The 17920-nt window shown below is 32.1% G+C and overlaps 1 protein-coding gene across 2 annotated transcripts; it reads right to left on the bottom strand.

Moving 5' to 3' along the window:
• Positions 1-504: 504 nt before the first annotated feature.
• Positions 505-10533, bottom strand: LOC106664010 (reversion-inducing cysteine-rich protein with Kazal motifs). Of its 2 annotated transcripts, none has more exons than XM_024226666.1 (11): positions 10321-10533; positions 10123-10256; positions 9837-10065; positions 7860-8139; positions 7524-7804; positions 5290-5478; positions 4647-4842; positions 4430-4584; positions 4202-4353; positions 3883-4136; positions 505-1243 (listed from the first exon to the last, which is right to left on the bottom strand). In XM_024226666.1, the coding sequence occupies exons 1-11, from the start codon at positions 10376-10378 to the stop codon at positions 853-855; spliced, it is 2319 nt and encodes a 772-aa protein (XP_024082434.1). In that variant the 5' UTR covers positions 10379-10533; the 3' UTR covers positions 505-852. The 2 variants fall into 2 exon arrangements, with proteins under 2 accessions (XP_024082434.1, XP_024082435.1); XM_024226667.1 differs by having other exon boundaries at positions 4202-4329.
• Between the last annotated feature and the right edge of the window lie 7387 nt (positions 10534-17920).

The raw sequence follows: 17920 nt of genomic DNA, 5'->3' as shown, positions 1-17920 counted from the left end.
GACTTGCTCAAGTTTCAAATAAGTGAGAAATTATTGCTTCTGGTTTATATAAGAGTCAAATTAGTCGGCTGACTCTACAACACTTCAAAAGGACGGCGTAATAATAATTTTTATTAAATATTACAATTGACTCAAATACATCGGTGAGATACACAAAAGCAATCAAAAAATAATTTGCCCTTTGCTGTAGCATAGACATGGTAGAACTTTGAAGTAAAAAATGAATTACGTTTTACTAAATTATAATAAAATTTATGTAACCGATATTAAACTTTCTCAACACAAAAATATTCAAATTACCTCTTAACAAAATATTGCACTAATACATTATTTACACAAAATATATTATTTATTAGATGAAAATGCAGTTGGCACATTTTTTGAAATATTTTCAACATGAAAATTACCACATTTAATGAATAAACAAAATTTTTCAATCATCAATTTGTTTAAAAGCAAATGTAAAATATTATTGATACGACAATTGATTAAAAATGACAATTACTGAAATTCTAAGACACAAATTTTATATACAATTATTTGCAAAAAGTTTATTTCCCTTAGTTAATTTATTTTGCAAGGGAACTTGTTAAACATTCCCTGCCTTTTTAGGTAAATTTTATAAGGACAGCCATTATAATTACTTTGAATACAATTGTTGTTAATTGTTTTTGGCAAAATGATCACAAAGAAATTGCTTATTTTGTATTTTAAAAACAAAGGATACCTCCTCACTCATAAAATATTTGATTCATTGGTAACAAAAGAAATGCAAGCAATCATAACAATTTTTTTTTTAAATGGGACTTTTTCCCTAATCACATTATAAAGCATTGACAAGTCCCCTTATCATTATATTCCCAAAGATGTTATTACTAAGAATAAGCAAAGAATTGGAAATTGCAAAATTACAGCCGAGTTGCTGACCTCCTGGTGGACGACTATTGCAGCAGTCAGAATGCTCAGGCTCAATTCGGTCGAAACCTGCGGGCTGTTCCTCTGTACTAGTACTGCGATCTTTTCAGCTTCGAGAACGCATGCCTCCATCTGTAAATCTGAAGGGTTGTTGATTGACGGAATGACTAGAATGAGGATGTTCATTTCGATGGTGAGTTGACCCCTGAGCGTGCACTCGGCCACTTGAATCTTCCTGCTCAGTGCGCTCAAAACAGCTTCAACAGTAAATGACTCGTTGAGCTCACCATTAAGCGAAATTTCCATAATTCTATCGATCTGTTTTTGACTGGAAAACAAAGAACAATGTAAACACTATATTATAGTCCATAACATAACATATATATTTTCAGTACAAAAATTGCTTCAATATTCTGTTTACATTGCAAATTGTCTTTTTTTAAATGAAATTTTTAAATTTTATCAACTCCAATGGAAACAAGTGGTGTTTATTCAATTTTAAAGCACTTAGGTATAATGATGTATATATTTGATTGCTATCACAAGAGTACAAGCCAAATCTCAAAGAAAAGAGCTGCCATTGACTTGGCATGGATCAGTATGTTTGAGCTTGCTGCAATCATAAATTATTTTGAGTGCCATATGATCCAGACCATCGCTAACCTTAACCTTTGATCTAATTAAATTCACTAATTTCGTGGTCCGCTTGACCAATTAATACATTACAATTAATTAAGGTTTATAGTTGAGATGAAAAAAAGTCAATGGCACGAACAGGATTCGAACCCACGATCTTCGGCTTGATACACCGCTGCTCTACCACTTGAGCTATCGTGACCTCGATCCACTCGGACATCAACTTCCTATCTCAACCCCACCTTATTGAGTTTTCCCTCCTTTTTGCCATTTTTGATCTAATATTAACCTTATCAAATTTAAATCATTTCTAACCTTAACACTAGGTCTAATAGTTACCCTAACTAACCTAAACCACTTCTAACATTAACCCTAGGTCTAATAATAATCCTACTTGACCTTAACCATTTCTAACCTTAACGCTAGGTCTAATAATAATCCTAGATAACCTTATCCATTTCTAACCTTAACCCTAGGTCTAATAATGATCTTACTTGACCGTAACCATTTCTAACCTTAACCCTAGGTCTAATAATAATCCTACTTGACCTTAACCATTTCTAACCTTAACACTAGGTCTAATAGTAACCCTAACTAACCTAAACTACTTCTAACATTAACCCTAGGTCTAATAATAATCTTACTGACCTAAACCATTTCTAACCTTAACTCTAGGTCTAATAGTAACCCTAACTAACCTAAACTACTTCTAACATTGTATAATAATAATAATCCTCTTTGACCTAAACCATTTCTAACCTTAACCTAGGTCTAATAATAATCCTACTTAACCTTATCCATTTCTAACCTTAACCCTAGGTCTAATAATAATCCTACCTAACCTAAACCATTTCTAACTTGAACCCTAGTTCTTCTACTAACTCTACATAATCTAACCTAAACTATTCCTAACCCTAATGTAAGTTTTAACATTTACCCTACTTAACCCAACTTAAACCATCCCTGAGACTTTCTTTGCTTTCATTTGTCTGGCATAGATCTAGGGTGTTACACAAGTATGAAACTGTTTGACAAGTGCTTTTTTTGTGGTGGTTTGAAATATTACAGAAGGTTTCCTGGACCTACTGGTGATGTTGAATGGGAATCACCATATTGCTCAATTGTATCACAAGCAGTAAATTAACAAATGAATTAACAAATAAATTATTATCAATCCATGTGCTTCTAAAGTTCAGATTTTACCTGCACTTATAATTTGTTTATTGAGATATACTAAGAAATTATCAAGGAAACAGAAAAAATCCATTAAAAAAGGATTCATAAAATTGTTTTAAAAAAATTCTAGGGATTAAGTTGGAGGCTGTTTATAATGACATAGTTCTACTATGGGTTGTATGGAAAATAATGCAGGTTTATAGTTTCAAAATAAAAAACAATTCTCTATACCATCTGAATAGAATTTTGAGTTTTTACTTTTAATACATTTTCTAATGACTTGATCATTAAATATTTTTATGTTGTAAAACATTGCCCAGGTGTCTGAAAAAATGGTAGTCAGTAGAAGTCTGGAGTATGAGGCAGAAGTCATAACCAAGATCCAAAAGTTTTCATCCTGTTCCATTCAAGATATGGAGGCCGAGCGATGTCATGTAATAGAATCACTTTTCTAATTGTCCAATCAACCAAAAATCACTTCAATAATGCCAATTTCTGGTGCATTGCTTCAATTTGAAAGCAATTCATTTCAGCATAGATTTTTTCCTCACGTTTCATGAAGCTGTGGTAAATTAGCTCAAATGAAGTCCACCAAAGAATCATCATCACCTTTTTTTGATGAGTAAGGGGGCTTTGGAAAATGTAGTGCTGCTTCCCCTTTGTTGAGCCACTATCCAGATTGTTTGCTGTTATTGTAGAGAATCCACTTTTCATCTCAAGTACCAATTCGATTAAGAAAAGGTTTGTTTCTGTTTCAGCAAAGAAGTGTTGCACAAACTTCATAACGATAATTTTTTTGCTGGTCTAAGCATGAGGAACCCAACTTTCAAGCTTTTTCACATTTCCAAAAGGTCCGCTTTAAAATGGTCAGCGAAGGTCAATTTGGAAAGTGAAAGATTCTCTGCAAATTCCCAACCTTCTTTGTTTTCAAGGCTTAAGTCTCCCTCTCGAAATTTTTTAAACTATCGCTGAACGATCTTTCACTCGCACTGCCGTACCCCCAGACTTTGTTTTTGGCTGTTTGGACATCATGCCGATTGAGAACTCATAAAATGAAATTAATACTTTTTAGGCTTACTACTGCTATGAAATTTTTATGTGTGTCAGACAATGAGATAGAAGAGTATATTAGCTAATAAATAAATAATTAAATACCTGTATAGAAGGTTTACAGCACCACCACATACAGGACAGCATGCTCCAGGAGGAGTATACCCTATACAATTTTTCTGTTTCAGCTCTGGGCAAACCACATTTGAACATTGTTCTTTAGGAATATTATCAATAAGGCCGACATTGATGCAAGGGCCATAATAGTCGATATGGACCAATCTTGCCATTGCTGAACAAGAAGATGAATATGTGTTTCCGTCTGCACCGCAGACTTCCTTTCCTTCATCCACACAATTCTAAAATAAACTTTATTAAAATCTGTGTCGAAGAACTCGCCTAGAAAGCGAAGCGCATTTCTTACCATACAGGGACCATGATAAGCAAGCTCCTGCGCGTTATAAAGCATTGAGCAAGGGTTTTTCAGCGTTTCCCCAGAAGTGGTACAAACCGTGCTTTCCGGCTGGACAGTGCAATTTATGTGTCCGTCAACTACAAATTTTGATTTGTTTTTTACTGAAAAGTAGCATGATTGTATGTGACACAATGTGAAAGAGAAAAATTGAGGAGTGCTTAGGGGTTGATAACTTACCACAGACGTATTGGGAACACGTTTTGTACACACTGTGCAAACACACTCTCCTCTTTGGTATGCAGCTGTCAGATATGGGACATGGATTTGGGTTACACGGATCACGACTTTCACAAGTGCCATTTTTGTAATCGTTTTCAAAAAGCCCAAAACAGCTAAACATGAAATTTATATTTATGAAACAAATAATTTTTTTTTTCTGTTTTATATGACTTACTTTGCAAGGTGAAAATTTGGATAAGTAACTCCATTCCATCCACAAACTGGAGAATATTCTGCAGTTGAGTTGCAAGGGAGAGTTGTTACATCAGCAATGTCAACTCCATGCCCGGCGCATTGCTTTTTACTGCAAGTAATTTCGCCATCGTAACATGAGCATAAATTACAACCCATGTAGAAAGTAGACCCATGCTCTAAAAAAAAGTATTTTTATCTTTTAATTAATAAATAATAATATAAACATTTTTTGAAAAACATTAGTTTGAATCCATTATATTTAGTGGTCTGATTGACTAAATTACTTCTTTCAATTAATTAATCTTTTTATGTAAGGTTTTGGTTAAAATGAAAAAGTTAGTGTCACGAGCGGGATTCAAACCCACGACCTTTGGCTCAATATGTCGCTGCTCTAACTGCTTGACGGTCACGATAGCTGAAGTGGTTAGAGCATTGGCGTATCAAGCCGAAGGTCGTGGGTTCGAATCCCGCTCGTGACACTAACTTTTTCATCAAAACCCAAACCTTACATAAAAAGATTAATTACTTGAAATTAGTTTGAATTTTTGCAGATTTATTTATCTGCCTGACGAATAATATTTTTATATATAATCCATTAACGATTGAGAAGTGAAATTAATTACCAATTCTATCTCCGCCAGATACACAAAGTTCTTGTTTTTTGCAGTAATTTGTAGCGCAATTTTCGATATGGCCTTGTTCAGAACACTGGCATATCATATGGCATTCTTCATTTTTCATCATGTTCGTCACTAGTTTTGCATATGTTCCAGCAGGCACCATGAACTTTGTCGACTCGCCAAGTCGGCACCCTAAATTTTACACAGAAATAATTAGTAGTATCTAATTTTTAATTAAAAACTATTAGTGTTTGGATAAAAAGTGGCAACTTTGGTAAAAAAATGTTGCACTAATTTGACCAACTAGTTTATTTATTTTTTTTTTTTAAGAATTCAGTTCGCGTTTGATTTTAAGATTTTTTTTAAAAGTAATGGAGTGTTAAGTTGTATTTCTATTTGGGTGACTTTCTTGATTACAAATCAATTTCACTTTCGAGGAACATGATCTTTTGTTTGATATCTGATTTTAATTGACTCTCTCTCTCTCNCTCCTTCACTCTCTATTGAAAATCTGAAGAATGAAATGGATTGTTAAATTGATATTTACGAGCTTGAAATAAAGAGAGATTGAAATCAGCAGATTTATTTTTTATGGAATGATGAACAATAAGGTGAACTGTTTTGTCAATGTTTGTTATCCAAAGTTTCCCAAAAATTTGCATTTTTGATCTTCGACAAATAAAAAGCTGCTATGTCATAAACAATTTCATCCCGCCTTTGTGTTATTTTTCTATACTTTATACATACAAACTTCAAATATTAACGTAATTAAATAAATTGTTCAACATGAAAAGTTCTTCAGTATTAAAAATCCTAAGCAATTTTGTTTTATTTAATGGTGAAACTTCAAATTCAGTCTAATATTAATTTTGTTGTTAAGGAACATTAGTTAAAACTTAAATTCACTAATTTCGTGGTCTGCTTGACCAATTAATATATTACAATTAATTAAGGTTTTTAGTTGAGATAAAAAAGTCAATAGCACGAGCGGGATTCGAACCCACGATTCAGCTAGATACGCCGCTGCTCTACCACTTGAGTTATCGTGACCTCGATCCACTTAGTGTCCAAGTGTTCCCATCTCAACCCCACCTTTTAAATTTGGTGCCATGAATGCCATGAAAAATTGCAAAAAGGAGGAAAAATTCAAAAAGTGGAGTTGAGGTGGGAAGTTAGTGTCTGAGTGGATCAAGGTCACGATAGCTCAAGTGGTAGAGCAGCGGCGTATCTAGCCGAAGGTCGTGGGTTCGAATCCCACTCGTGCCATTGACTTTTTTATCTCAACTAAAACCCTTAATTAATTGTAATTAGTTAAAACTTTATGTTTACATATTTTTTTGGAAAGTCCAATGACACAAAATTTAAAATGTTCATTTTTGCCAAAATGGCCAAAATCCGCTATTCTACGCAACCAGATCTCCCAAGTTCACACTGTTACTTTGTTGTCCAGCTGTTTTTTTTGCATTAAATCATGGCTTCAAGTACAAGGAATGATTAAAAACCTTGAAATATTTTATGAAATATAATATTGTAAATAAATTGAATATTAACAAAAAAAGAATGGTTAAATAAGAAATTCACTAAATATAGGACTTTATATGTTTGCATACAATGAATCAATAAAGTTGACTCATGTTTAGGTCAACGTTCAACATTTACCCTGATTTCCACCACTCACGATTTTTATTTTTTATCAAAGATCAAAAAAGAGATAAATATTAGTCCGTATTTAGTAAAGTTTGGGAAATAAAAATTGTTATTTTAGAAAGGAACTGCAATATCTGGCTTTTTTTACGATTTTATATAAGTTTTCTATTTGCCTGTTTTAAAAAATATGCTGAAAGTAAAAGATAAATGTATAACATAAAAAAATATTGGACGTTTTCTGTTTGTACGCAATGAATCAGTCAATTTGAAAAAGGTTTAGGTCGATGGTTCGACTCTGATCTTACATAAATTCTTGGGGGTGTCAGTGTTTCTGAAAAAAGCCTGTTTGTAAGTATGTCGGGCTCGAATGCAGGGACGCAGGATTCAAACCTGGGACCTTTACCTTACATTGATGACCACCAGTCAATTTTTAAGTTAAACCTATCATTTATGATGTTAATCTATCCAGTCTTAGTTATTTTCACCTTTGTCTAATTTTTTATTTATTTTAGAAGAATATTTGTTTTTTTAAATTATTTATTAAGTAAAATGATGCAATATTTATGCAAAATGACTGGGTGAACACATACCTGGTGTACATTGGTGATGGTCACAGTCTGAATCCGGTGAGCAGAATTTGTTCACCTGGCAGTACTGATTATTGCGACAAGGATGGTTTTTGCACGGTTTCGTTATAGATGCTTCTTCAACGGGGTCTCTATGTTCAAAGAACGACTGAAATGTGTTGCACCCTTCATCGGCATTCTGTGGAGCGAGGATATCGCAGATCTTGTGAATTGTGATTTTATTCGCATCGCCTCTGATTCTCTCCCAGTCGAAACAAGACTCCAAAACTCTTTTACAATCGTCCCTGAACCATAATAAAAATTAATTAATCAAATATTAAACATATGGCAAAATCATACCTGCATATGCGAGTGGTTTGCGTATGTCTATGGCAAGGTTTTAGTTGAAGTGTGCAGGCGATTGTTTTCCAAGTGATTGGATGACAGTTGGTACTGTTCCTGATGTATAAATCCTTGACCATCGGTAACTCGATGACACCTCGCCTCAACCAATCACCATAATCCGATCTTGCGGCTAAATCTGTTTCACTGTTGCAACTTCTGAATAACTCAGTAGGCCGGTTATTAAAGTTATCACAGAAACCTAATCCATCACAGCCCAACTCGCAAGGCTCTTCAACTGAAATAAATCATTACTTTTATACATAATCAATTGAGACATATAAATTCACATAAAATCTCAGAGAAACAAGAAGATTTGAATAATTATAACAAAACAATAGAGTATGACTCAGTTGAGTGTAGTCTGTAATCCATTAAATTTGTGTGGTTTATTTTTTCTACTAAGAAAACCATTTATGTTACACAACCTAGTCATAACAAAGGGGGAATGGAAACTCTCAGCAGCCAGATTTATGCGCATAATGTTGAAATACCTGATTTGATTACTGTTCGGTAAATGGACATGGAAAACAAACAATTCTCAACACTGGATGTGCACGATAATTAATTTAAATATTAAAATAACTTTTTAATTATTGTTTGTTGTTTTACTGAATTGATTTTGAAAAAAAGAATACAGAGTGAAAAAAGAAAAACAATTAATGCAATAATTATTACATTAGAATTAAAATTATTGTATTCCTTTCTTAAAATATACATTGTACGCTATAATTAATTTTTTCCGAGAGAATGAGGAGAGGGTCCTGTTCACCCTTAGTATCTACAATTAATATCTATTAAATATAGCTACAAACTTTGCCTTATTTGGTTAAAGGGTAAAAATTTAAAAACCATTTTCCTTCGACTGGAAAAACCTAGCAATATGCTTTATTTTAATAATTACATTACAATTTAATAATAAATAAGTTAATTTTTATAAATAATTATTTGGCTGGTGCAAAAATAATGCCATTTTGAAAAACAGTCAAAACTATTTTTGGTTTTTATAAAATAAAGAAAATTTATTCGAAATGTTTTCCATCACAATCTATACGTCTTTCCAACATGTAATGAGTGCTTTTACTCCGCAGATTTAAAAATCTTTAATTTGACTCGCAATAAAGTCTTAAAATGCTTTTTCAGCTTCGATGCATTTTCTAAAAATTTTATCCCTCAAATTGATCGAAATGCTTAAAAATGTTGAAGTCTGTAGGCGAGAGATCGGGTGAATACGGAGGATGCAGTAAAGTTTCATATCACAATAAAAATCTTGAAACGCTTTTTCAGCTTCGTTGCATTTTCTAAAAATTTTATCCCTCAAATTGATCAAAATGCTTAAAAATGTGGAAGTCTGTAGGCGAGAGATCGGGTGAATATAGAGGATGCAGTAAAGTTTCATATCATGATAAAGTCTAGAAACGCTTTTTCAGCTTCAATGCATTTTCTAAAAATTTTATCCCTCAAATTGATCGAAATGCTTAAAAATGTGGAAGTCTGTCTGGAGGGTGCGGTAAGGTTTCATATCCTAAGTCCTTAAGTTCTCGCAGAGTTGGCACATGTAGCCTGGCATTATCCTGTAGAAGAATCGGACCCTTACTGTTTACCAATTCTGGACAAAGACATTGCAGTTTCCCGTGCATTTTGCCAATTTCACCATGTAGATCATTTTGGTAACAGGTCTGATGCATCCATTTTTAACATATGGGTCTGTTCAGTATGCACCCCTCCAACCCTTCGATTACTTCCTAGCTCTCTCCCTCTCCCCGTGTGTGTATGTGTGTGTGCATGCAGCAGAGTGAAAATGATAAAAGTAGGTCCGGTTCAAAAATATATTTAGAATTAATTTCCCTAATTGTTCAACCCTGTGAAATCTGCCATAAATTCACCTTTCCAGGTTATTCCTTTTATAGATTTAAACAGGCCAAACAAACATACCTTCATCTAAACACTGTGCGAGATTGTCGCCTTCAGATGTTCTCAAACACTTCTCTTCAAAAATCTGCCAGCTTGAGAAATCGACGGTGAAAACTTTGAAACATTTGTTCTTGCAGAACTCGCTTTGTGCCTTCCTGCAGCAGTACTTTTTAGCAGCGTCCACTCCCAATTTCGTCCTGTTTCTCGGACCTTCATGATCACTGTTTATCAAACATTGGAACAACTTATCCTGAAAAAATAAAAATTTTGTTTTTTAACCGTTAACTTTTAATTCCAAGCTACTTACATTAGGGGGCAAATTTTTACAACCGCCTTTCCTTAGTGAGTTGACAATATCCTCTGCTGCCTTATTCCTGCTAAGAGATTTTTTACATGATTCTTTACATTTTGCATTTGGAGCCTTGTTGCAGCAAGCATTGTCTTAAAAAAAATTAAAAAATGTATTATTTTGTAATGAACGAACACAACAACAAAGGCTATTTACATTTGCTATGGTGACTTGAGATCGCGGCCGGCTTGCTTATGTTGTTTATGCAATGCATGACCGGGGATGAACATGTGTTAGCTAAATGAGTTCTGGAGACATGAGCCGGTGAATGTAACCACTTCCTGCACAGCGTGTGGCATTCCGGCTTCCTAGCCAAACCACAGCAGTCTTCTCCTATCTAGTATCAATTAAAAATAAAGAAATAGATAAAGATTAAAAATAGACATTTCATTAGAAATCAACAGTAAAAAAAAAGGATTATATAATTGGAGGAGCTATTTACTTGGAAGCAGTGAAGTACAAACATAAAATTAAAAATTTTGCAAAGAATTTGACACTAAAAAATATATTGAATGACGCCTGAAACCTGTCACGGGTATACTAAACCTGCACGACTTTCGAGCGTTGCGGAAGTGTTGATTTTACGCAAGGGCCAAATTTATAATGAACTAATTGTTTGATAATTTATTTATTACTATGTACGTGAAATGAATTTTTAGTAAATTTATATATGTACGTATAAAATAACGAAGTATATATAATAATAAATCAAATAATATTTAATTTATGATTAATTACAAATAAATAAAGATTAAAAATAAGCATTACATTAAAAATTATTGTAAATAAATATAAATAACATAAATGTTAAATACTACAAATAATTTCATTGAAATGTACGTGAAATGAATTTTTAGTAAATTTATATATGTATGTATAAAATAAAGAAGTAAAGATATAATAAAAATCATATTTAATTTATGATTAATTACAAACAAATAAATAAAGATTAAAAATAAGCATTACATTAAAAATTAATAGTAAAAATAATAAGGATTATTTAATTGGATGAGTTATTTACTAGGGAACAGTGAAGTATAAACATCAAATTACTTTTAATTACATAAAATTACAAGTTTGATGTCTAGTTGCTGAAAAGAAACCCAATCAATATAAAAAGTCGACAACCGAAAAAGAAGAGTAAAAATTTTAAAATAATTAATTTTCGAATAAATGTTAAACTGTATATAGTGGATGACGCCTTAAATCGGACACCGGTATACTAAACCCTCACGACTTGCGAGCGTTGCAGAAGTGTTGGTCTTGCACCAGGGCCGATTTATAATGAACTAATTGTTTCATAATTTATTTATTACTGTTAATAATTAGTAGTTTGAATAAAAGTAAACAAAAAATATAAAGGCAAAAATGACGGATACTAAAGTTAAGGATTAGTACTAGATCAGGCCATCTGGTCATAAACCATAATTACTGTTCTAACCAATAATTGGTCTTAATTATTAAGACATACATTGGAGATTGGATGTAATACAATATAATATTTTGTATATAAAGCAGAAATAAAAGTAATTAAATACAAATAATATAAATGTTAAATATAAATAATTAGATTGAAATAAACGATAAGTGAATTTATAGTCAATTTATACTTATTCATATTATAGTATATCAAAAATATTTAATTGATGATCAATTAAAAATAAGTAAATAAAGAATAAAAATAGGCATTACATAAAAAATTAGTCGTGAAAACAATAAGGATTATTTAATTGGATAAATTATTTACTTGGAAGCAGTAAAGTATAAACATATAATTACTTTTAATTACATAAAATTACAAGTTCCTGAAGAAACCCAAGAAATATCAAAATTCAACAACCAAGAAAGAAGAGTGAAAAATATAAAATTATTAATTTTCAAATAATTTTAAAACCGTATGTAATGAATGACGCCTTAGATTTGACATCGATATACTAAACCCTCACGACTTGCGAGCGTTGCAGAAGTGTTGGTCTTGCACCAGGGCCGATTTATAATGAACTAATTGTTTCATAATTTATTTATTACTGTTAATAATTAGTAGTTTGAATAAAAGTAAACAAAAAATATAAAGGCAAAAATGATGGATACTAAAGTTAAGGATTAGTACTAGATCAGGCCATCTGGTCATAAACCATAATTACTGTTCTAACCAATAATTGGTCTTAATTATTAAAACATACATTGGAGATTGGATGTAATACAATATAATATTTTGTATATAAAGCAGAAATAAAAGTAATTAAATACAAATAATATAAATGTTAAATACTATAAATAATTAGATTGAAATAAACGATAAGTGAATTTTTAGTAAATTTATACTTATTCATATTATAGTATATCAAATAATATTTAATTGATGATCAATTCAAAATAAATAAATAAAGAATAAAAATAGGCATTACATAAAAAATTAGTCGTGAAAACAATAAGGATTATTTAATTGGATAAATTATTTACTTGGAAGCAGTAAAGTATAAACATATAATTACTTTTAATTACATAAAATTACAAGTTCCTGAAGAAACCCAAGAAATATCAAAATTCAACAACCAAGAAAGAAGAGTGAAAAATATAAAATTATTAATTTTCAAATAATTTTAAAACCGTATGTAGTGAATGACGCCTTAGATTTTACACCGGTATACTAAACCCTCACGACTTGCGAGCGTTGCAGAAGTGTTGGTCTTGCGCAAGGGCCAGATTTATAATGAACTGATTGTTTGATAATCAATTTATTACTTTAAATTATTAGTAGTTTGTATTAAAAAGAAACAAAAAATACAAAGGCCAAAAAGATGGAAACTTAAGTTAAGGATTAGTAAAAGATCTGGCCACGTGGTCATAAAACATAATTACTGTTATTACCAATTATGACATTAACAGGAGGTTGGTTGTTATACAATAAATACTATGTACAAAAATCAGAATTAAAAGTAAATAAATATTATATATTATAACAAATAATATAAAAATTAAACAGTACAAATAATTACATTGAAATGTACGTGAAGTAAATTTATAGTAAATTTTTATATGAATGTATAAAATGAAGAACCACGAATATAATGATAAATCAAATAAGATTCAATTTATTAATTATTATTAATCAGAAGCTTTCCATACAGAAGAAAAAATAGCGTTTATTATTTGTTCCAGTCAGTAGAATTTAAGTTTAATAATAAGATTAGCCACAGTTTTTCTGGTATGTGCGAAATATTTATTAAAGTAAATGTTCACTTTGAAGGTGTTAACAAAAGGTCGTCCGGGTACAAGAACAAATTCAAATATTTAATTATAATGGTAATCCAATGGTGCTAGAGAAAATTTCAGTGATGTCAAGAAGAACAGGGAAAATAATATGAGACGTAAAACTACGCCTGGAAATACTCCATCAGATATCAGAATTCCTTTTTGAGGAAACGGATTCGTTACAGCCAGGAGCTCGTAACGTACAAAACTCTTATGATATGCAATAATTTTTTTGCCAATTCCAAAATGAACCCCATATAGCTTGCTTTGTCTATGTTAATATTGACTGCATAAGATTTTCAATTTTTTAGTTTCAAATATGATATAAATGTTATCAAGAATCCTGAAAATATGGTAACAGGCAGTGCTTGCATCTCACACACAGTCGTTTATGTATGTAGTCAAGAAGGAGCAAATATCTGGGGACGGAAAAAGGAAGAAAGAAAAAGAAAAAACACAAGACAGACGTACAGAAGTAGTGTATCAAGTTGTAATGCTTGTATCTGAAGATCTGATGTATTTTTATTATTCAGTTAATTAAAAAGTGTTAAAACAGTCTCGTAGTTGCGTTCCTCCCACATGAATAATATTTATTACACTTTTGAACATCGCAATACCACAATTGTTTTGTGAATTAATTTCAATTTAATTGGGATAAATAATAGGTATCGTTCCTGAAATTAAAATTTTAATAAATAATAACTGACGAAGGCATGACATTTGCTTCCCATTATTTTGGGTGTTTTCTTATCTTTCCTTGTTTCCATTTAATTCTTGTATTGACTAGAAATATTCCCAGCTTACTAAGTTTTGTTTGACGTTTATTGCTAACAATAAAAGCTGTTTTTCGTTTGTTTTTATTTGCTTAGCTTTTCACAATGGTATGATAGGACGCTTCTGACTTTTCCGGGGAGGACTCAGCCCTTCCTCGTTTGTACCGACTCTCTGAGCGCTGTCTGGCCCATACGCGACAGGTTCTCCGTGGACCTCTCGTCGTGATCTTGTTAGACGATGGTTGTTGTCTGGATTCCCGGGGGTAACGAACGTGCGGACGAGGCGGCGAAAGCCGGGACCTCCCACCCTCCGGATCGGACCATCTCGATAAACACACAGTAAAAAATATGATAAAAGAAAGTGTGCGGGGTCGTCGGAGAGGCTCTTTCTAGTAAAGAGCACGACCGGTAGATGGCCCTCAGAGAACCTGAGCAGGAGATCGTCCTCACCCGACTGAGGATTGGCCATACGCGGTTGACACATGGGCGCCTGCTTTTGGGCCAAAGCCCGCGCAGGTGCCCCTTATGCAGAGAAGGTTGCTCGATGTGTCCCACATAATAGAGGCGTGTCATGCCTTGGCTCCATACAGAGAGCGTGTAGGCATGCCCCGGACTTAAGAAGAGTTCTCAAACACGGTAGCGAGTTTCAGAGTCCCCTGTTCCGCTTTTTAGNTTCATTTAAACCAAAGTAAATACGACACCAAATGTTTCTTAAATTTGAATCTTTAATTACAATTTATTTTCACATAAAATGACAATATATTTTATTAATTATTATTTTTAATTTAAAGAATCCTTTTATACAATAACAAACCTATCTCAAGTCTACAAACCTTAATTTTAAAATGGACTTTGATTCTCGGTTGAAAGATTATTAATATTATTATTAGTATTATTATTAAAATTTTGACCTCCAAATTAGAAAATACAATTAAAATATTAACAACTTTTAAAATGAAATATTATTTCTTTTACTCTTCTTTATAAAAATATATACCCTTTTAAAATTAAATTACAATTATTATTTTTTATTTTGACGTCAAAGTAATAAAATTAACTTACTTGATTTACTTGACCAAATTTTTATTTTTACCAAAAAATAGCTGTTTACCCACACAAGCCAGAAAGGGATCTGTTCTCGGGAAAAGAATAGCCCTTTCTTGGCCCCTACTCCTATCACTGTTTGAGTGTGTGGAGGGGCATGGCGGTTCATTTAAATCTGAACGTGACAAATGTATTTATTTGTATGAATGTATTGTGTAAAAGGGTAAATAGAATATAGACTTAGTTGGGGGCTAAAATGACCTAAATGTCGGAAGCCCCAGTGAAAAAAAGCTGTTATTCCTTCTGGCATTTTTTCCATTTCAAAATTTTATCAAATTATCATATGATTAATGCTGGTTTGTTTTTTGCAGAACTAGAGAGCAAAAAGTATATCTTAACTTTGTAAAGTTCGAAAAGTTAATTTACGTTCACGTGATTGATGAAGGAATGTGGTTTAAAAGGCGAAAAACTGCCCGAGTCTTAATCAATTCAAGAAATGATATTTCAAAATTGTAATATTTTGTATATCGAACATGTTTTATAGATATAGTAGCGTTAGAATTGGTAAAAATAAGAAGAAAATAGGTGTATTTTAGTATGTTAAATAAATGACTTTTTTGTAATAAATGCATTGCTTTCTCCCTCAAATTAGCATAATGTTTTCCATCTAATTATCACCGATTAAAATGTTTGGACAAAATAATTGGATAATCCAGAGAAAAGCAAGCGACCATGCAACACCAAACTTATTGGCGGTTCAACTATCGAACAAGAAGATATTTCTCTCTATCTTCATTAAGGAAATTTTCAACTTTGAATATAGTCATAAATCATAATGTACCTGCATGAACAATATGATGGAAAGTACGTCAGTTAGGAGAACATATTAGACGGGCAATATTATGAAAGTTTGAAAACTTTCTTGTACTTGATTTCTACTTTGATGAAAAATGAAAAAATAAAAAAATTCCTATTGGGTTCAAGATAGAAAAATACCGGCAAAGAGATGTGGTATTTTGTTGTATGGACCTCTTCCTCGATCTTCATTTATGTTGTAATTTTTCAGATTGATGAGGTTTAGAATGAACAAATGATTGTTGTGTTACTCAAAAGTGTACCTGAGATTTTAGAACCGAGGTTAAAAGGGAAAATCAAGTTTAGAAAGCTTAATTTTGAAATGTACCAACGCTTTTAAAAAAAAAACAAACTTTTACCTTACTTGATAGGTGTTTACTGGAAATAATTTAAAAATAATTAATTGTATTACACAAGTACTTATAAATTGTAAGATTGCTATTAATTGTTTATATTTTTTTGTTATTTTATTACTTATTGTATGGTCCATTTATTTGTTTCTTATTATACTAACAAAAATTATTATTTATTTTACTACCAGCGTAAAATTAAATAACTATTGTTATTGTCAGAAAAAATTGTAGAATAAAATTCTGTCTAATTTGAAAAAAATATCTTCACTTATGTATATAATGTATATATAAAGGAGGGAAAATTCAAAAGGTGGGGTTGAGACGGGAAGTTAGTGTCCGAGTGGATCGAGGTCACGATAGCTCAAGTGGTAGAGCAGCGGCGTATCAAGCAGAAGATCGTGGGTTCGAATCCCGCTCGTGACAATGACTTTTTCATTTCAACCAATACCTTACATAAAGATAAATTAATTGAAAGACGTTATTATGAATATTTGGTAAGATACACCTCAGCACTTACATTTTTTAAACTAGTCCATATCCAGCATATGATCCATCTGAATTTTAGTAATTCAAGTTCCAGGTATACTTTTGCTAACGTTATGTTGCATTTACTGCAGTTTTTCTTTTTTCTCCGAAAGGTCTCTTTTTGCTTCCATATTTAATCATAGCTTTAAGCCACATTTTTATTATTTTTTAAATATGTTTAACTCCTTAAGATAGTGGATTGTCACAGTTAATTGTACATCTTTTAAATTAAAGAGATTTAAATTTCTTGTGAAGAGCCAGAAAATAGTTTCGATTAGGTGATATTGTACAAATTAAATTGGTGAGGTGTGTTTTACAAAAGCGAAACCCTGCGAATTATAGTTTAAGTGACGTGACTCAGACTAAAGTGGCGTTTGACCCGTTTATGTACTTACTACTGATATGATTTCCGAACTAATCTAGTTGATCTTGTCCAAATGTACGCGAGTACATTTTCTACGAATAAAACATTTCTTGAAGAGAATATAAACCATCCTCAGTAGGTGTAGGGTTGTGCTTTGTGTGCAAGATATGAAATTCAAATAACTATCAGTGCTTCGAACATTACTTATTTCGTAAATCCTCAGAGCTTCTGTAAAGAGGGAGAGGGAGTTTGAAAAGAAGCCCCTCAGGAAGAAGTAACCGTACTGCATAAGACTGCTAACATAGCGAATTAGAAGTACATTAGATTTAGTTATCTATCAGATCTTTAGTGAATAATCCATTATATTTAGTGGTCTGATTGACCAAATTACTTCTTTCATTATTCTTTTTATGTAAGGTCTTGGTTGAAATGAAAAAATTAGTGTCACGAGCTGGATTCGAGCACACGACCTTCGGCTCAATACGCCGCTGCTCTAACCACTTCAGATGGCGTGGGTTCGAATCCCGCTCGTGACACTAATTTTTTCATCTCAACCAAGACTTTAGATAAAAAGTATAAATAAGTAA

This window comes from Cimex lectularius, unplaced genomic scaffold, assembly GCF_000648675.2.
Source record: "Cimex lectularius strain Harlan isolate CLEC.00 unplaced genomic scaffold, Clec_2.1 scaffold26, whole genome shotgun sequence".
NCBI classification, from domain to species: Eukaryota; Metazoa; Arthropoda; class Insecta; order Hemiptera; family Cimicidae; genus Cimex; species Cimex lectularius.
Note: the sequence above shows the minus strand (reverse complement) of the source record. Positions and strands in the feature narration are given on the sequence as shown.